General features: G+C 36.2%; 1 protein-coding gene and 1 long non-coding RNA gene across 3 annotated transcripts in view; one reads left to right on the forward strand and one right to left on the reverse strand.

The window, feature by feature from the left end:
* Positions 1–2,162: 2,162 nt before the first annotated feature.
* LOC142223588 (uncharacterized) lies at positions 2,163–3,617 on the reverse strand. Of its 2 annotated transcripts, XR_012718806.1 has the most exons (4): positions 3,204–3,617; positions 2,918–3,084; positions 2,757–2,853; positions 2,163–2,691 (listed from the first exon to the last, which is right to left on the reverse strand). It is a non-coding gene; the product is annotated as an uncharacterized LOC142223588 (long non-coding RNA). The 2 variants fall into 2 exon arrangements; XR_012718805.1 differs by having other exon boundaries at positions 2,918–3,615.
* A 1,710-nt stretch (positions 3,618–5,327) lies between these two features.
* Positions 5,328–21,912, forward strand: part of Idua (alpha-L-iduronidase) — an 85,194-nt gene continuing 68,609 nt past the window's right edge. The window contains exon 1 of the mRNA XM_075295779.1: positions 5,328–5,870. Coding sequence (XP_075151894.1) covers positions 5,405–5,870 — 466 coding nt within the window. The 5' untranslated portion in view covers positions 5,328–5,404. The remainder of the gene's footprint in view (positions 5,871–21,912) is intronic.

The raw sequence follows: 21,912 nt of genomic DNA on the forward strand, positions 1-21,912 counted from the left end.
GACATTCACTTGAGATGTGTTCCTCCCCAGTATTTTAGTTAGTTGCCAATTCATATTTTGACAACTACAAAATTCGCATATAATGGTGACTCTGGTGCGACTTGCACTGATAGTTGCACTGGATAGAACACCAGTGATACCACTGTGGTATCACAATGGACTGAATAGTCTAAGTGAGCCTGATACATCGGGCTGCCACATATCCTAACCTAACCTAACCTAACGATTGCCATACAAAAGTTCTATCCAGTGCAAAAAGAAAACAGCCCTAAAGAAAAAATGTGAACTAATCATTGATATTTTATTATATACATAATATCATTATTAAATATTTTTAATCTATAATACTAAGAATGAATAATATTTTGCTTTGAATGAATTGACACAATTGTAGTTCCCAAGTAATTTAAGCTTGAATTTAATAATTTATATTCAACTGAATTTTTAATTACACTTAATATTCTACAAAGTGGATTTAGTATCTACAGCATGACAATGATAGCTTTCATTGCAGCCGTACTGCAAGGCGGGCGGTAATGTTTATGCTAAAAATCATAAACTAAAATTGCCATCATTTCATTTTATTTTATGGTTTAAACATCCTATGAAATCCTAGAATTCCCAAATAAAGTGTAAATAATTCCCAACTACTAATTAAAATTTAAATCAATGCTCTAAAAAATGATAGCCCCCTTTTCTTAACGAAAGCTTTTGACGTTCAAGCCGAAGATACTATTTCCGACAAACCCTAAATATAATCCTTCTTGTTCGATTTCATCGCTCGCACTGGTAAGATCAAGAAAGAATAAATCCACTAGTAAGCCTCCCATCCTAATAAATTTGTGTTTTCTTTCCATTTCTTTATCATCACTTGGTCTTGAGTTTATGATTAAATAAACTCTTTTTGGAGAAACAAAATCACCCACTTCTTTGTTGTTGGCTCACAGAGGAATTTCATTTCGACTCCAATCCTATTACGCTCCCGTTTCATCTAATCAATATTAATACTATGTTCACATTATACCCGATGTTCACTTACAATGGATTTCAGTTGAAATATCTACGGATTTCAGTAGTTTTACAATTGGATTTCAACAAAATCCACTGCACTGTCATGCACAATTGGTGATCACATAATGGAGTTTTTATTTTTGGAAAAATAAGAACAAAATGCAATTGTTTACTCCAATTTTAATATCAACAAATGTTATATGCGGTACTATGTTTGCTTTTCGAGTTGAAATTTCCGCGGTTATATTATTAATATAGTGCGTTATAATTTATAATTTATTTCATTTCAGATAATTTAACTCAATTGATAGATACGCATTGTCTTTTACATCTGATGTTATCACTTGTTTTAAGTATGTATCAAACATTTTATGAACCAAGGTTAGGTTAGGTTATGTGGCAGCCCGATGTATCAGGCTCACTTAGACTATTCAGTCCATTGTGATACCACAGTGGTGAACTTCTCTCTTATCACTGAGTGCTGCCCGATTCCATGTTAAGCTCAATGACAAGGGACCTCCTTTTTATAGCCGAGTCCGAACGGCGTTCCACATTCCAGTGAAACCACTTAGAGAAGTTTTGAAACCCTCAGAAATGTCACCAGCATTACTGAGGTGGGATAATCCACCGCTGAAAAACTTTTTGGTGTTCGGTCGTAGCAGGAATCGAACCCACGACCTTGTGTATGCAAGGCGGGCATGCTAACCATTGCACCACGGTGGCTCCCAAACGTGGGTATAAAGTTCAGTGATCGTACATATAAGTTCAATATGAACTAAAGCAAAAGAATTTTTTAGTACGGTTCTCAAAAGTTGTCAGAATGAACTTCCCCAATAAACACAAACGTTTGAAAAATGCTAAATTTCAACAATTTTTCAAACATTTTTTCAAAGGATTAGGGTAATATTCAAGTTGAGAAATTGTTGAGAAAATCGCGTTCTCAACAAAAAACAGACATTACCCTCAACAGTGAAATTCAACACATTAGCAATAATATCTCAAGTGTTATCCTCAAATTGAAATGCATCGCTACTCAATAATTTGTCAAACAATTTTCGATGCGAGTCAAATTCAAAATTAACATCGTTGCAAATACTTTTCAACCTAAATTTGTATGAATGATATCCCCACTTCAAATCGAAAGTCATTCATTCTCATCAAAATAAAATATATAATAATATATAATAATACACTACACTACATAATACACTACAATACCAATTGATAAATAATAATCTTATTAAACATATCAACAAATAAGAACAAAATAAAAACAAACAACAAAACTTTAAATATCTTAAACATTATTAATAAACACTTCTGCATTGTTAATTCGTTTTCCTTCCTTTTGGTGTCATAAAACAGCATTACAATTTATTAACATGCGTGTAATTTAAAATTAGGAACGTACTGAACCGCGTGTTAGAATTGATTTCCAGCAGAAGGAATTCACAAAATATCCATTTTAAACTGATAATAGCATATGAATTAAACTGACGATGTGATGCACATTTTCATCCAGAAGTTGTTGATTTCAACAATTTGTTGTTTTTAACAATTTTAATTGGTTGCACTTGTAATGTTTCTGGAAACTTTTTCTTGTCGATAAGCCACTCATTTTTAATTGGTCAGCTTCTTAATGATGTTTGCAAGAATGTAGCATCCAAAGATTTTAGTTTTCTGCAAAGAGATTTAGATTTAGTGACTTCTCTAAAGTGTTGATTTAATTTTTCATATTGACGTACCAATTATTATAAACTATTTGAAGCAGTTCCAGTTAATTGTCCACCATTTTTTCACCGGTCAGCTTTTTAATGTTTTCAAGAACGTAATTTTAGTTTTCTGCAAAGAGATATACATTTAGTGACTTCCTTAAAGTTTTATTTCATTTTTTATTTTCACTTACCCATTTTTATAAACTATTTGGTTATTTGTCTAAAATTTTCCATTTATTTTATTTCTTGCACTTGACCACGAACTTCGTTGCACAAATAAGTATTGAAAACCACATGGTTTTTTCGTTGCATTTTAGGGTAGTGTTTTGTCAAAGTTTTCTCATATTATCTTCAACACCTTTTCAAAGATTTCGTCAACATTTTGGCAAATTGGAAGTAATTCGCAAACAATTTGAAGATGTATTGAAGATGAGCTATTTCAAGTCAAGTTGAATTTATGTTGAAAATTATATTTACCCTCAAACTGAAGAGGTGTTGCATTTGAAAAACGCTCATCCTGTGTTTATTGGGTCTGTATGGTAAAAATGGTAATGATTTGGCGCCAATGGTTTTTTCTTTACATTTGGTTCAGTTTTTCTTCTATGAGAGGGTGCAATTTCTTGAGTTGTAGTTATAAAGTACACCAAGGCATTAAATTTTCCTAGTTTTAACAACGCTTTGTGGAGTACAATTTAGTTAAATTTTCGCACGAAGTAGTTTGTTCTTCTTATAAATAAATTTTTTTTTATGTGCAATTAATAATCTACATTTTTAATGAAAACAAAAATATGTTTAATGAGCTCTTTAAGTGCAACTATCCTACACACATATGCCATGTTATATACCAGTCCGCCATTTTGTTATGTGTTATAAATATTTGGCTGTTATGCGCTTTACATATTATCAGTTATTCCGGACGGAATGTCATGTTTGCTGCATGTTTATGGGATCGATAACATATTTACCGATTATTTAGTCATCGCCGACAAGTCATATCGATCCGACACACTGTAAGATTCTTTACAAACACCGATATTCCGTCCGGAATAACTGATAGTTGTAAAGCGCATTATGCGTTTGCAGAGTATCAGTTATTCCGGACGACAGTGCTCGTGTCGAACATATCCCATATATTGTGCACATTATAAGTTAAGACCGAAGGCATAATCGATACTGCTGCATGGTTATGGGATCGATAACACATTTATCGATTATTTAGTCATCGCCGACAAGTCGTATCGATCCGACACACTGTAAGATTCTTTACAAACACCGACATTCCGTCCGGAATAACTGATAGTCTGTAAAGCACATTAGTCATACACGAATTGTCGTATCAATTGGACACACTGTAATGCGCTTTACAGACTATCAGTTATTCCGGACGACGGCGCTCGTGTCGAACATATCCCATATATTGTGCACATTATAAGTTAAGTCCGAAGGCATAATCGATAATGCTGCATGTTTATGGGATCGATAACACATTTACCGATTATTTAGTAATCGCCGACAAGTCGTATCGATCCGACACACTGTAAGATTCTTTCCAAACACCGACATTCCGTCCGGAATAACTGATAGTTGTAAAGCGCATAAAATTCCTTAAAAACACAGACATTCCGTCCGGAAAAACCTATAGTCTGGACGAAGTATAACTCTTTCCAAAGTATGAAAGGAACAAATCTACTTTAAGGTGGGTACTATGTTCGGTTTTCGAGTTGAAAATCACTTTATTTTCGCGATTACTTTTCCTGAAATAATCAAAATTATAAATTAAAACCAAAATATTCCTGTAAAGTCTTGCCGAAATCTAGGGGAACAAGAAACTGCGCATCACTTGAATTAATTTATCTGCTTCATATTGAACTGTTTTATTAAAGTAACCGCGAAAATTTCAACTCGAAAAGCGAACATAGTACTTACCTTTAGCAAAAAAGAGAAAATGTAAGATAAAAAATTTGTCGGAAAAGCATGGTTTTCGAGAAATCGACATCTGAAAATCGGTATTTTTCTTTATATGTTTGTTAATTCTAAAAGCAATTTTTCATGAAATGAATAAAATTGCGTTGTTTTAAGCGTTTTTTTTTTTGGTAAAAATAGTACATTTTAACGAGACAATATTATGTAAAAATTTTATCGGAAGAGTGCAGTTTTCGAGATACTGACCCTTGAAAATTGGCGTATAGGTGACCGGCCTTCGGCTGGGGTTTGTGACTTTTCTATGAGCAGAGTCCAAAGTGGGCTAAATCGAACCTTTCTACTATGGACAGAGTCCAAAGTGGTCTAACGTGGACCCAAAGTGGATAAGTGGCCGGTTTTCGGCCGGGGTTTTAGACCGAGTCCAAAGTGAGCTATCCCAGGACCTCCCCGGGTCCATGTTACTCTAAATATTAATTTCAATATACATGATAGTGAAAACTATAGGGGCCCGTAACTCCGAAAATAGGTCTTTCCGACAAAAAGTGGTATATAACATTTTGTGTTTAGAATCGAAAAGTCTACACTGTGGCCAAAACTTGGACCAATGGGACCATTTGTACTAAAGTAGATTTAAGGCAGTTTGAGAATTTATGCACAACTGAAATTGTTTTAACATTTCTGGTTAGGTCACTTTAGTTATACGTTGCAATTGGTTGGTTTTACGCTTAATAAACAACTGGTGGTTGTAGTAAAGAATGTCAGGTTCCTTGGCTGTGCTCTTAAGTGCTTTGTCCCTATCGGCAATACATAACCACGGCTATGAAGCAGACAATACGACATACTATGATTTCCCGAAGTTTTGGACCAATACGGGGTTATGCCCACCCGGTGATGTTACACACACGAATATTAAATCATTTCTCAATTCGGACTCATTGCAACTAAATCTCCTTTATTTATCCGCTTTACCAAAAGGAACATTAACGCACATAAGAATACATTGGATGCTGGAATTACTTGAATTTGTTCAATATTCGCAGTCTGGTTTGCCTGTTTACAATTTTGACCATTTGGATAATTTCTTAGCGGATTTGGACATTCTCAATCTCTATCCTGTCATTGAGTTCATGGGCAATATATCAAATATTTTTGAAAAGAATCCATCATACAACACCGTTATATGGGAAGAATTAAGTTACGAAGTGACCAAACGATATTTAAGTAAGTTTGCTTATTGTTAATCTCTAATAGTTTTATGACAGGGGTGACGAAAATTCATAGGAGTAGTTATGAAAATGTAAATATAATAACTATACGTATAATCTCACCATACAATGTTGAATGTTTCAATTACAATGAAAATGGAAGTCATTTGTTTTTTATGAGTTTGACTTTTATGGATCTGGTCGTATTATGGTGGACTCCGGTTACATTTCTAATTTTCAATTGATCCGTGGTTCTTTCCTTATTTGATATTTTTTTCATCACGTGAAGAATTTTTATTTTAAAAATACTCTATTTCGTTATTTTGTAGTTCAAATTATATTAATATGAGAAAATTATAGTCAGACTAGAAATAATTTGGCCAAAATTTGGTGTTCGTACCCGTTGTAAAGTTGGTAATTGTCTTTGAAAACAGTACTTGAGCTATCTAATCATAAAAATTAGCAAAAGAATTTACTTCTTCTAAGTTTAGCATTAACATGTATGTGCCGTTCTGGTACACACATGTATGGCTTTCGTGACGCGTCGCAACGAAAAGGTGTTCTGGACTAGAGCGTTGCATCGGTCATATATTTTTGTGTTCGAGACCAACTCGAAGCCCAACAAATAAAATATAGATTTCTTCTCGATTGAGCCGATGTTTGTTCGTTCGAATAAAACAACAACTCTTTCCCGTTTGTGTTGTCACAGTCAATCAAACAACTTCAGTCTTCGGGATCAAACATAGTGAGTGAAATTGGTTTTGAAAACAGAGTGAAGGAATCGAGGATTACGAATCTTTTTTTGCCCTCACGTAGTAACAATAACAACAACTTTTATATGTATTGTACGTTTGTTTAGTTGTACGTTGATGGAAAGGAGTTTGTGTATGAAATAAGAAAAACTAACATAAAGTGGAACAAATCTTCTGCATTTCTATGTAAAGCCTAGTACTAAGTTTTCGCGCGAAAAACTGTTATACTCCATACAAAAAACGTTAGCGCGGAATAAATGCGAAATCATTGTTTTGAGCATATTTATACAACCCTGGATTTTTCGCATGAAAAAATAGGCAGGTATATTAGGGCTGTTTTCTTTTAGCACTGGATACCCTAAGCCGTGAAGGACTAAAAGAAAACATATATATATATATAAAGGGTGATTCTTTTGAGGTTAGGATTTTCATGCATTAGTATTTGACAGATCACGTGGGATTTCAGACATGGTGTCAAAGAGAAAGATGCTCAGTATGCTTTGACATTTCATCATGAATAGACTTACTAACGAGCAACGCTTGCAAATCATTGAATTTTATTACCAAAATCAGTGGCAGAAAATTCGCTTTTTTATCGACAAATTTTGTTCAGCGATGAGGCTCATTTCTGGTTGAATGGCTACGTAAATAAGCAAAATTGCCGCATTTGGTGTGAAGAGCAACCAGAAGCCGTTCAAGAACTGCCCATGCATCCCGAAAAATGCACTGTTTGGTGTGGTTTGTACGCTGGTGGAATCATTGGACCGTATTTTTTCAAAGATGCTGTTGGACGCAACGTTACGGTGAATGGCGATCGCTATCGTTCGATGCTAACAAACTTTTTGTTGCCAAAAATGGAAGAACTGAACTTGGTTGACATGTGGTTTCAACAAGATGGCGCTACATGCCACACAGCTCGCGATTCTATGGCCATTTTGAGGGAAAACTTCGGAGAACAATTCATCTCAAGAAATGGACCGGTAAGTTGGCCACCAAGATCATGCGATTTGACGCCTTTAGACTATTTTTTGTGGGGCTACGTCAAGTCTAAAGTCTACAGAAATAAGCCAACAACTATTCCAGCTTTGGAAGACAACATTTCCGAAGAAATTCGGGCTATTCCGGCCGAAATGCTCGAAAAAGTTGCCCAAAATTGGACTTTCCGAATGGACCACCTAAGACGCAGCCGCGGTCAACATTTAAATGAAATTATCTTCAAAAAGTAAATGTCATGGACCAATCTAACGTTTCAAATAAAGAACCGATGAGATTTTGCAAATTTTAAGCGTTTTTTTTAAAAAAAAAGTTATCAAGCTCTTAAAAAATCACCCTTTATATATATATATATATATATATATATATATATATATATATATATATATATATATATATATATATATATATATATATATATATATATATATATATATATATATATATATAAGTTAGTGCATATGTTTGTAACACCCAGAAGGAGACGAGATAGACACATGGTGTCTTTGGCAATAATGCTCAGGGTGGGTCCCTGAGTCGATATAACCATGTCCGTCGTTCCGTCCGTCTGTCAACACATTTTTGTGATCAAAGTCTAGGTCGCAATTTAAGTCCAATCGCCTTCAAATTTGGCACATATTCCTAATTTGGAATAGAATAGACCCCTTTTGATTTTGGAAGAAATCAGTTCAGATTTAGATATAGCTCCCATATATATCTTTCGCCCGATATGCACTAATATGGACCCAGCAGTCAGAGTTTTATACCGATTTGCTTGAAATTTTGTATAGTCAAGTCGTATAGTCAAGTGTGCAAAATTAGTCGTATAGTCAAATGTGCAAAATTTGATTGAAATCGGTTCAGATTTATATATAGCTCCCATATATAGCTTTCGCCCGATATGGACTAATATGGTTCTAATAGCCAGAGTTTTGGCCCAATTTGGTTGAAATTTTGCACAGGGAGTAGAATTAGCATTTCAGCTATGCGTGCCAAATTTGGTTCAGATTTAGATATATCTCCCATATAAAGTTTTCGCCCGATTTACACTCATATGACCACAGAGGCCCAATTTTTAACTCCGATTTAGTTGAATTTTTGCACAGGCAGTAGAATTGGCGCTGTAGCTATGTGTGCCAAATTTGGTTGAAATCGGTTCAGATTTAGATATAGCTCCCATATATATGTTTTTCTGATTTCGACAAAAATGGTCAAAATACCAATATTTTCCTTGTAAAATCGCCACAGCTTATTTGAAAAGTCGTAAAAATGACTCTAATTTTCCTAAACTTCTAATACATATATATTGAGCGATAAATCATAAATAAACTTTTGCGAAGTTTCCTTAAAATTGCTTCAGATTTAAACGTTTCCCATATTTTTTACTAACATTGTGTTCCACCCTAGTGCATTGGCCGACTTACATTTTGAGTCTATAGATTTTGTAGAAGTCTATCAAATTCTGTCCAGATCGAGTGATATTTAAATGTATGTATTTGGGACAAACCTTTATATATAGCCCCCAACACATTTGACGGATGTAATATGGTATCGAAAATTTAGATCTACAAAGTGGTGCAGGGTATAATATAGTCGGCCCCGCCCGACTTTAGACTTTCCTTACTTGTTTGGTTTCACTTTTTTGGGGGACATTAATTTCGGTTTGCCAAGACTGAAAAGATTATGTAATAGTAATTATATTACTTATTATTTTTTGTTTTATAAATACGGTTTTGCCCTTGTCATTGAGCTTAACATGGAATCGGGCAGCACTCAGTGATAAGAGAGAAGTTCACCAATGTGGTATCACAATGGACTGAATAGTCTAAGTGAGCTGATACATCGGGCTGCCACCTAACCTAACCTAACCTAAGTTTCAAAGTTTTCACTTAAAATGTAAACATCGACAATCGAAAGTCGTAGATTTTATTATTATTATTTCGGCACAAATTTTAGCTAATTTTTATCACAAAGTTTGCGAAAAATAAACAATTCGGTACAACTAACAGGCAAGAAGCTTCTCTCAGATCATCGACAACATTTCTCATAAAGTGCAAACATACAGGTATAGTACCCAACTTAATTACTAACACCACCAAAAACATACGCAGTATCTTCAATACGAATCATTTTCTGCCAAATTTAAAACACGAGCTTGAAAAACACAGCTACAACTTTCACAGTAAATTTTTAAATCTTCTCATTCAAATACAAACTGATAAACAACAACACCGCCGAACTTTCTAACGCAAAAGATCGGTTAAATGTACTCATGGATGAAGATGGCTTTAAATCATTTATTGAGAGTGAGAATACTCTCAGATTGTCACACAGTAGTAAGAATAATGCAACACATATAAAGAAATTACAAGCACTAAACAAAAACAATTAGAATTGAACTTAAAAAATAAAAGAGAATGGTTCGGGAATAACACTAACACACATATCATCCAATGTGGAGTGGCCAAATTCTCGATAGGGCCTAAATTCTCTCTCCCGACAACAAAAACAAGTTCCCCTTGTTCAACATCAAAGGAGAAGAGTGCATTTAAACATTAGAAAGCAAACAGACACCAAGAGAATACAAGAGTAAACATAGTTTCTCCTAATACACAAGATATATATCTTATAATGAGTATTAGAATCAATAATGTTATAATAAATATAATAAGTTGAAAGATATTTTAAGAAGTATAATAATAATAATTATGAATAGGAATTACATATATATATATATATATATATATATATATATATATATATATATATATATATATATATATATATATATATATATATATATATATATATATATATATATATATATATATATATATATATATATATATATATATATATATATATATATATATATATATATATATATATATATATATATATATATATATATATATATATATATATATATCTATATATATATATATATATATATATATAAGTCGGGCGGGGCCGACTATATTATACCCTGCACTACTTTGTAGATCTAAATTTTCGATACCATATTACATCCGTCAAATGTGTTGGGGGCTATATATAAAGGTTTGTCCCAAATACATACATTTAAATATCACTCGATCTGGACAGAATTTGATAGACTTCTATAAAGAACATAATTGGGAGTGCATCTTCTGGAAGTGCTTTTAAAGTTGTGCCTTTGGAAGAACTTCCAAATTTTTTTGCTGGGTAATTTCATTGATATGTTCATATGTAGATGCTTCACATCTTCTGTTTGGGCCCAAAATTGCAAGCGAATCGGACTAAATTTGCGGTTTATATGCCTTGATTAAATCAATTCGGTCTATATAGAACCTACATCAAACTACACTCATAAAAAACGCTGTTAATAGCAAAAACTGACTGCTGTTTTTCAGCTAACAAAAAACTGTTGTATTAGCAGTATTTTGTTAAAACAGCAAACAATCTGTCATTTTGGAAAAGCAGACATACTGCTGAAGTCAGTAATTTTCTGAAATATTCTGCTGATCCGAATAAAATTGTAAATTCACTCCGGTCTAAGTGATATTAGTACTACTGCTGAAGTAAGTCCAAAATTGTCAAATAAATAACAACATTACGGTTAGTAATTTTTGATTGTACAATAACATTTGTAAACATGTAATATATGACCCACACGGAGGTAGTAATTTACATTTTAGTTAGAACATTTTTTTAATTAAACTGACCTCGGTATTCAATGTAAACTGGGTTAGCATAAATATTTGTCCCAAGGCCCAAATTTCACATTCTTCGGTAGTTGATATATTGTCCTACAAAAGCCTAATTGTATTTATTTGTTATTTATTTACAAGATACATTTCATAAAATAAATTTGTAAAATATAACTAAAAGTCACCGGATAACACATATCAGTTGTACCTGTTGCATTGTTGTAATATTAGGTTAGGTGGCAGCCCGATGTATCAGGCTCACTTAGACTATTCAGTCCATTGTGATACCACATTGGTAAACTTTTCTCTTATCACTGAGTGCTGCCCGATTCCATATTAAGCTCAATGACAAGGGACCTCCTTTTTATAGCCGAGTCCGAACGGCGTTCCACATTGCAGTGAAACCACTTAGAGAAGCTTTGAAACCCTCAGAAATGTCACCAGCATTACTGAGGTGGGATAATCCACCGCTGAAAAACTTTTTGGTGTTCGGTCGAAGCAGGAATTTGTTGAAAAAAAATCTGGCATGCTAACCATTGCACCACGGTGGCTCCCTTTTTTGTAATATTGGTTTATATATTACTAATTTAAATACTATGAACAAGTTTTAATTGATAACGATATTAATACGGTTTCTGAGTATATAAAAAGAAAAAAAATTAGATGTTTGAGATTCCATGAATTCTAAGGGATTCTCATATTTTCGGTATCATTACTTTTAAAAAGCAGTCAAGGATGCTTCTAATAGGGTTATTTATTCTGGATGATGGAAAGAAAGCTACAACTTTATACTTATCAAAATATTTGAATATTTAAATTTGAATATAAAGTCCATTTTGAATTACAATAGTTTCTAAGTTAAAGTTTGAAAATATTTGAAATGAACACTATAGTCTTAGAACGTAAAAGTAAATGTCAAACAAAATGAATTAAATTGTCCTAAAAAGATTTCTTGGTAGGTTGTAACTTAACCGGATCAACAGCATTGGTTAGGAACAGAGAACTGTAACAGCATTTTTCAATCGCACTCGTTCAGTGATGCTTTTGTGGATCAATATAAATCGGGATCAAGGGATGATCAAACACGCTGTTTGGAATTGAATGAACGACAGTGAACTTTTGTTTTCATTCGAGTTTGTTCGGCACATTTGATTATTCAACGCACATTCAGACAACTCGGTGCACGTGCTCTAAAAACAACTAACAAACACCTTAGTTTTTTTTTGCTTAAAATGGACGAAAATTGTGAAAGCATTCTTTATATAAAAATGTTAATAAAGGGTGATTCTTTTGAGGTTAGGATTTTCATGCATTAGTATTTGACAGATCACGTGGGATTTCAGACATGGTGTCAAAGAGAAAGATGCTCAGTATGCTTTGACATTTCATCATGAATAGACTTACGATCTGCCACAACGTCGAATTTTCAGTGAATGGGCCCTAGAAAAGTTGGCAGGAAATCCGCTTTTTTATCGACAAATTTTGTTCAGCGATGAGGCTCATTTCTGGTTGAATGGCTACGTAAATAAGCAAAATTGCCGCATTTGGAGTGAAGAGCAACCAGAAGCCGTTCAAGAACTGCCCATGCATCCCGAAAAATGCACTGTTTGGTGTGGTTTGTACGCTGGTGGAATCATTGGACCGTATTTTTTCAAAGATGCTGTTGGACGCAACGTTACGGTGAATGGCGATCGCTATCGTTCGATGCTAACAAACTTTTTGTTGCCAAAAATGGAAGAACTGAACTTGGTTGACATGTGGTTTCAACAAGATGGCGCTACATGCCACACAGCTCGCGATTCTATGGCCATTTTGAGGGAAAACTTCGGAGAACAATTCATCTCAAGAAATGGACCGGTAAGTTGGCCACCAAGATCATGCGATTTGACGCCTTTAGACTATTTTTTGTGGGGCTACGTCAAGTCTAAAGTCTACAGAAATAAGCCAGCAACTATTCCAGCTTTGGAAGACAACATTTCCGAAGAAATTCGGGCTATTCCGGCCGAAATGCTCGAAAAAGTTGCCCAAAATTGGACTTTCCGAATGGACCACCTAAGACGCAGCCGCGGTCAACATTTAAATGAAATTATCTTCAAAAAGTAAATGTCATGGACCAATCTAACGTTTCAAATAAAGAACCGATGAGATTTTGCAAATTTTATGCGTTTTTTAAAAAAAAAAAGTTATCAAGCTCTTAACAAATCACCCTTTACCTAAAAATCGCAAACCCCATATGAATATGTGTTTATTTTTTACACTTGTACCTAGTTAATTTCATGATGTTCCTTATCATAGAATTTAGTCATAAAACAAAATGAAATAAAAAAACTTTTTGTTTTCTAAATCTATGCTAATTTATTGAAATTTATGTTGTTTGATTTTATTCAGGCTTCTTCATTTCAAACATAACAAACAGAAAAATCATACCAATCATGTTCACTGAAATTGAGCGTCCCGTTCGGAATAATCATTCACAACCTCCTAACCAACACAAGCGTATGATTTGTTGGATTGTAACAAAGTTCTTTAATCAATACATTTTGAAATCACAGCATTTTTGTTGTAGTTTGAGCGGGTCGAACGAACTCGTTTTTTCTATGCACATGAGTGATTGTATTCGTTTTTTACGAGATGATTGAGTAGGCTTGAACATACTCGTTGCAGCTCTCTGGTGAGGAACTTAATCATCCACAATAAACACTAACTTGAACTTTTCCTCTACTTGTGTGGATTGATCTCATTCCACAAGTTACTAACATTGAACATATTTATTCATCCGTCGAACTGAATGGACGTGTTTTCTGATAGCGGAGTATTTCATCGTAATAAGTACTTATTACGAATTTCACGTGTGGTGGAAATAATAAACCACCATGCAGCGAAATTCAATGTCATCCACTGGGTTGCTAACTTCAGGGCCCAGTGGACGGGTAACGACTGAAGTTATAACTTTGGGCAGCGACCAAGAGTCAGGCCCAATTAGTCGACCTGTAGACGGGTCGACTGGCGGTGACACTTTGGCAAGTCGAACCTTTTCTAAGGTGACGACATCAAAAGGAGACAATCCCTCTCGAAAGAGATTCAAGGAACGAAGAAATGCTTTGTTTATCCTAAAGAAATTAGGATCAGTCGACCCAAGCACGTTGTCGGCTAAGCAAATCGATTCCTTAAAATGGGCTCAAGGAATTCTTGAAGCTGGAACAAGGGAACGATCACCGGATGAGCTGCCATCCTCTAAACGGGATCAAAGATCGTTTGCCTCAGTTGGAAAAAGGGAACGATCACCGGATGAGCTGCCATCCTCTAAACGGGATCAAAGATCGTTTGCCTCAGTTGCAAAAGACAGCCTTGTGATGGTTATTATTAATAAAGGAGCATTGGACGGTACGATTCCAAGGCAAAAACGGGGGGAAATTGAGAACACGAAGTCTGGTGTCTACTCAGAGGTGCGAAAAAAGTTTCCCAGACCAAGTCCTCGACGGCAAGATGCTGGATGGTATCAAGGACGATATAAGTTAATAGCCTTTGCGGACCAGAGGTCTATGGATTGCTTTAAAGCTGCATTGATGTTAATTGGTGAAGTTTGGGAAGGAGCCGCTTTGGAGTTAGTCGATAAAAAAGACATACCGGCTAAACCTAGAGCACATGTATGGATACCGGCAAACCCTCCTGATCCTGAGTCAATACTAAAGAGACTAAAAGAATGTAACCCAGATCTTCCAACCGCCGATTGGAAGGTTGGTCGTTTGGATGATGTGGATGGACCAAGACGACATGCGGTGTTTATATTAAACATAGAGTCGCTGCCACATCTAGCCCAGACCCAAGGACGTGTAAGTTATGGCTTTCATGATATCCATATGAAGGTATACAAAAGCGATCAGCCAAAGGATTCCGAAACGGACAAGCCACCGGTAGAGTCAGCTGTGAAAAAAATCTCCTAGCGAAGCCGAAGGAGACATAAAACCTGCAGACTATGGCGAAAATCATAGGCGGGAAGTTTCTACAGGCTCAAACCTCACCAAAGCTGAACCGCGGATTGTTGCGAGAGTCACCGAGATCTGTAAAGAGGAAGCCCTTTACAATTGAAGCGGCTGATGTGACGGTGGTTGAAAATTTGGATGGTTCTACGGTTCTTCCAGATAAATCTTCACCATTGTAAGGCCGCTTGTGCTGCCTTAAAAGTTCTCCTGATGAAAGGAGACATAGATATAGTTCTTATTCAAGAACCATACATACATAAGAACAAGATCTGTGAATTAAGCACTCCGGGTTTCAAACTTTTGCATAATAACGGTAACGATATAAATCGAGCATGTATAATTGCTAAAAACGAACTAAACTTGTTTCTGCTTCCTTCATTGAGCAATGCAGATATTGTCGTAGCCAGTCTAGAGATATCCAAATGCAAATATTGGGTATCTTCGGTCTACATGGGACATGATAGGAAGATGCCACCCTGTGCCGTTAAGATCTTAGTTGAGGAGTCACTAAAAACAAAACTCATTATGGGATGCGATGCAAATGCACATCATAGTATTTGGGGAAGTTGTGATACTAATGCAAGTCGCTAATAGAGTTTATTTTGCGTACTAACCTGGTAGTTTGCAATAAGGGAGATGCACCAACCTTCGTCACCAGGAACAGACAAGAGGTTTTGGACGTCACGTTGACCTCTCCGGAACTGAATGATAAGACATCTGAGTGGCAAGTTTTGAGAGAACATAGCTTCCCAGATCATCGCTACATCAGTTTCAGATTGGCTGTTCGTACTTCAAAGACCATATTTCCGCCAAATGTTAGGAAAGCTGATTGGAATAGGTATAGGGAATCGTTCAATTTGATGATACCGGAAAAGCCAGAGACAAATATGAGCACTGTGCAAGATATCGAATACGCAGTAGAGCGGATTACTAAGGCCTTCAACATGTCACTGAAAGCTGCTTGCCCTAGAGGAAAGCCAAGGGGAAAAAATCGGCCGCCATGGTGGACTACGGAGTTAAGTAATATGAGGAAATCCTGCAGGAAGCTCTTTAACAAAGCAAAGTCCACAAGAGCTCCGGAGAATTGGGACACTTACAAGATGAATCTGAGAGCATATAAACGAGAACTGAGAATGTCTCAACAAAACACTTGGGATGATTACTGCAGCGGTATTGAGAATACGTCCGACGCTTCCAGACTACGGAAGGTACTAGCATCCACTAACACCGCTCCAGGTTTCATTAAAACATCGGAGGGAAATTGGACAACGTCCAGTGAGGAGACGTTGGAGGTACTTTTGGACACACACTTCCCTGGAAATCAGACGGTTGAACCATGTTCTGGCGGTGTAACAGAGGCTCAGCGGTCATTTCCTATCGAGGAAATTGTGTCGGAATCTAGAATAAAATGTGCATTAAATAGCTTTGGACCATTCAAATCCCCCGGACCTGATGGAATTACCGGCGGAATTACAAGCAGTGGCTGAAAGAATTATCCCCTGGTTGACGGTGTTATATAAACGATGTGTAAACTTAGCATATATTCCAGAAAAGTGGAGGGAAACAAAAGTCGTCTTCATACCTAAAGCAGGAAAAGCCTCTCACTCGAGTGCGAAGGATTTCCGACCAATCAGCTTTTCCTCATTCCTACTTAAGACCCTGGAGAGGATGATAGACATGTATCTTAGAACTAGCGTGGATTCAAGTTTGCTCTCGAAACGACAGCATGCATATTCGAAGGGCAGGTCTACTGAGACCGCATTGCATGAACTAGTCAGCTTTATTGAAAGCTCACTATCTGTCAAAGAATACACAATCGTGGTGTTTCTAGACATCGAAGGGGCGTTCAATAATGTCCATCCAAGCTCGATATTAAATGGACTGACAACTCTGAATGTTGATCTAGGTATACTTAGGCTGTTAGACGAACTTCTAATAAAGAGACGTATTTCAGCCACACTAGGGCAAGCAAACACACAAAGGTATGTGAACGGAGGCACTCCCCAAGGAGGAGTTCTATCACCTCTTCTTTGGAATGTTGCTATAAATAACCTTCTGGTTTCCCTAGAAAAAGAAAGGATAAAAGTGGTGGCATACGCAGATGATGTGGCGCTAGCAGGCAGGGGAAAATTCCCATCCACAATCAGAGATATTATACAGAGAGCTCTCCGGATGACTGAAAAATGGGCGAAAGATAATGGTCTTGGTGTAAATCCAGCAAAGACAGAACTAGTCATGTACTGCAAAGATCGCAAAACTCCCACGGTTAGGCCCATTTCCTTAGGGGGTATTGAAATTCCCTTTGGTGAGTGTGCAAAATACCTTGGCGTTATTGTGGACAGGAAGCTGAATTTTAGGCTTAATATTGAAGAGAGGGCGAGAAAAGCCACGATAGCTTTGTACTCGTGCAAAAAGGCTATAGGGAAAAAGTGGGGACTAACACCAAAAATTGTGCATTGGCTATACACGGCAGTAGTGAGACCTATAATGCTATATGGTGTTGTAGTCTGGTGGCCGGCACTTCAGCAACCGACAGGTTTAGATAAAGTTCAGCGTATGGCGTGCTTGGGTATCTCAGGCGCATTCAGTAAGACAGGAACAGATTCCCTTAATGTCATGCTGCATCTATTGCCTTTAGACATTTTGGCCAAACAGTCAGCTGCAACAACGGCTGTGCGTTTACGCGAGCTATCGCTGTGGTCGGAAAAAATGTACGGTCATAGTTCGGTCCTCAAAGTAATGCCAGATGTGCCTAACGTAGTGGATTGCACCCTGGCAAAACCACTTTTCGACAAAAAGTTTGAAACTCTAATTACCAACAGTGAGGCGTGGTGTACACAGACCCCGGGGAATAAATGATATATAGATTTCTATACTGATGGCTCCGAATTGAATGGACAAGTGGGTTTCGGAGTATATTCTAAAGATCTGGAAATTCGAATAGCGAAAAGATTACCTAATCACTGTAGTGTTTTTCAGGCTGAAATATAAGAGAGGTGGTGAATTGGCTGAGAAGTAATGTTCCAACAAATATTGGCATTAATATATACTCAAACAGTCAACCTGCAATAAAATCCTTGGACTCTGTGTTCCTTAACTCGAAAACGGCCATAGACTGCCGCAAATCTCTCAACGAGATGGCTGAGCAGTACAATATTCACCTAATATGGGTGCCTGGCCATAGGAACATACCGGGGAACTGCGAAGCAGATGTGTTAGCAAGGCTAGGAACTACCTTACATATTCCAGGGGAACTAGAATCTGTTGGTATGCCTCTGGCCACCTGCAAGCTCTTACTGCGTGAGAAGGCTGTTATGATGGCCAATATTCGATGGGAAAATTACAAGGGTTGTAACGACACCAAGCAAATATGGCCCCATTTAAACTTAAACCGCACACTAGATATGCTAGTGTTCTCAAGGCGTCAGATAGCACTCCTGATATCTGCTATAACGGGTCGCTGCCTGATAGGCGATTTTGCAAAAACTATTGGCGCGAAGTATAATGACTATTGTATGAGCTGTCATGATGTGGAGGAAAAGGAATCAATTAAACACCTCTTGTGTGAGTGTCCTGCTTTTTGTGTAAGGCGTAAGCGAATTTTAGGAGCATATAGCTTTAGATTACTGGCGGACCTGGAAAACGTAAGCAGTTTGTTAATGTTTTTGGAGCAATCTGGTTGGTTCCACAAAAGTAAATAATAGAGAAGGTTCAGTGGTTAAGACTAGAAGTGCCCATATGTAATAGGTACTTTTAGTTAAATGTGGTATCACAATGGACTGAATAGTCTAAGTGAGCCTGAAATTTAATCGGACTGCCTCTTTAACCTAACCTAACCTAACATTGTCTTCCACAAATAGAAAATATTTTCTCTGGTGAGGTTGTCTCTAAGCCCTACGATGCAGTCCACAACAACCGTCTAGTCTTCTCGCCGCGCTCCATCACTGCCAACACCCACTGAGTTGGAGTCACCCCCCTACAACCTGATTACCATAGCCCAATTGTTTTGTTCATGGTCCTCTCGCAAAGAGAAATAGAGAATTCGGCAGCAGAGGCAAATATCACACAAGAAGGAAGGAAGTCAGTATGATCACGGTGTCGGTAAGCTTAATTATCTTGAAATTTTTGATCGGATGATTATTGTATGTTATGTGATGTTAATAGTAAAATATAAAATTGACAACATGTGCAGAGGTTTAGTGCGATTAATAATTTTCTTTGCAGAGTTTGTAAGGCTTGAGGTCATGTTTTAATAAAACAAAATAAAATCTTAGTTTTTATAGTGTTTTATTTTTAATTCTTTCCAATATTTTGAACACCATCGTTGTCCGTCCTCAGGGAAATTAACTTTAACAAACGAAATTAAACAAAAATTAATTAAAAAAAAATTTACTAGAAGATTTACATTTTTTAATAAGACAAAGTCACTGAACGAGTGCGATTGAAAAAATGCTGTTACTCGTGCAGTTCTCTGTTCCTCACCAATGCTGTTGATCCGGTTACCAAGAAATCTTTTTAGGACAATTTAATTCAATTTTGTTTGACATTTATTTTAATGTTCTAAGACTATAGTGTTCATTTCAAATATTTTCAAACTGTAACTTAGAAACTATTGTAAAGGGTGATTTGTTAAGAGCTTGATAACTTTTTTTTTAAAAAAAACGCATAAAATTTGCAAAATCTCATCGGTTCTTTATTTGAAACGTTAGATTGGTCCATGACATTTACTTTTTGAAGATAATTTCATTTAAATGTTGACCGCGGCTGCGTCTTAGGTGGTCCATTCGGAAAGTCCAATTTTGGGCAACTTTTTCGAGCATTTCGGCCGGAATAGCCCGAATTTCTTCGGAAATGTTGTCTTCCAAAGCTGGAATAGTTGCTGGCTTATTTCTGTAGACTTTAGACTTGACGTAGCCCCACAAAAAATAGTCTAAAGGCGTCAAATCGCATGATCTTGGTGGCCAACTTACCGGTCCATTTCTTGAGATGAATTGTTCTCCGAAGTTTTCCCTCAAAATGGCCATAGAATCGCGAGCTGTGTGGCATGTAGCGCCATCTTGTTGAAACCACATGTCAACCAAGTTCAGTTCTTCCATTTTTGGCAACAAAAAGTTTGTTAGCATCGAACGATAGCGATCGCCATTCACCGTAACGTTGCGTCCAACAGCATCTTTGAAAAAATACGGTCCAATGATTCCACCAGCGTACAAACCACACCAAACAGTGCATTTTTCGGGATGCATGGGCAGTTCTTGAACGGCTTCTGGTTGCTCTTCACTCCAAATGCGGCAATTTTGCTTATTTACGTAGCCATTCAACCAGAAATGAGCCTCATCGCTGAACAAAATTTGTCGATAAAAAAGCGGATTTTCTGCCACTGATTTTGGTAATAAAATTCAATGATTTGCAAGCGTTGCTCGTTAGTAAGTCTATTCATGATGAAATGTCAAAGCATACTGAGCATCTTTCTCTTTGACACCATGTCTGAAATCCCACGTGATCTGTCAAATACTAATGCATGAAAATCCTAACCTCAAAAGAATCACCCTTTAATTCAAAATGGACGTTATATTCAAATTTAAATATTCAAATATTTTGATAAGTATAAAGTTGTAGCTTTCTTTCCATCATCCAGAATAAATAAACCTATTAGAATCATCCTTGACTGCTTTTTAAAAGTAATGATACCGAAAATACGAGAATCCCTTAGAATTCATGGAATCTCAAACATCTAATTTTTTTCTTTTTATACCCTGCGCCACACTGTGGAACAGGGTATTATAAGTTAGTGCATATGTTTGTAACACCCAGAAGGAGACGAGATAGACACATGGTATCTTTGGCAATAATGCTCAGGGTGGGTCCCTGAGTCGATATAACCATGCCCGTCCGTCCATCCGTCTGCCTGTGAACACATTTTTGTGATCAAAGTCTAGGTCGCAATTTAAGTCCAATCGCCTTCAAATTTGCCACATGTTCCTAATTTGGGTCAGAATAGAACCCTATTGATTTTGGAAGAAATCGGTTCAGATTTAGATATAGCTCCCATATATATCTTTCGCCCGATATGCACTATATGGACCCAGCAGCCAGAGTTTTATACCGATTTGCTTGAAATTTTGTACAAACATAACACTTAGTCGTATAGTCAAGTGTGCAAAATTTGATTGAAATCGGTTCAGATTTAGATTTAGCTCCCATATATATCTTTTGCCCGATATGGACTAATATGGTTCTAATAGCCAGAGTTTTGGCCCAATTTGGTTCAAATTTTGCACAGGGAGTAGATTTTGCATTGTAGCTACGCGTGCCAAATTTGATTGAAATATATATATATATATATATATATATATATATATATATATATATATATATATATATATATATATATATATATATATATATATATATATATATATATATATATATATATATATATATATATATATATATATATATATATATATATATATATATATATATATATCGCCCGATATGGACTTATATGGCCCCAGTAGCCAGAGTTTTACCCTGATTTGCTTAAAATTTTGCACAAGAAAAACAATTAGTACTGTAGTCAACTGTGCCAAATTTTATTGAAATCGGTTCAGTTTTAGATATAGCTCCCATATATATCTTTC

This window comes from Haematobia irritans, chromosome 2 (assembly GCF_050003625.1).
Source record: "Haematobia irritans isolate KBUSLIRL chromosome 2, ASM5000362v1, whole genome shotgun sequence".
Taxonomy (NCBI): Eukaryota; Metazoa; Arthropoda; class Insecta; order Diptera; family Muscidae; genus Haematobia; species Haematobia irritans.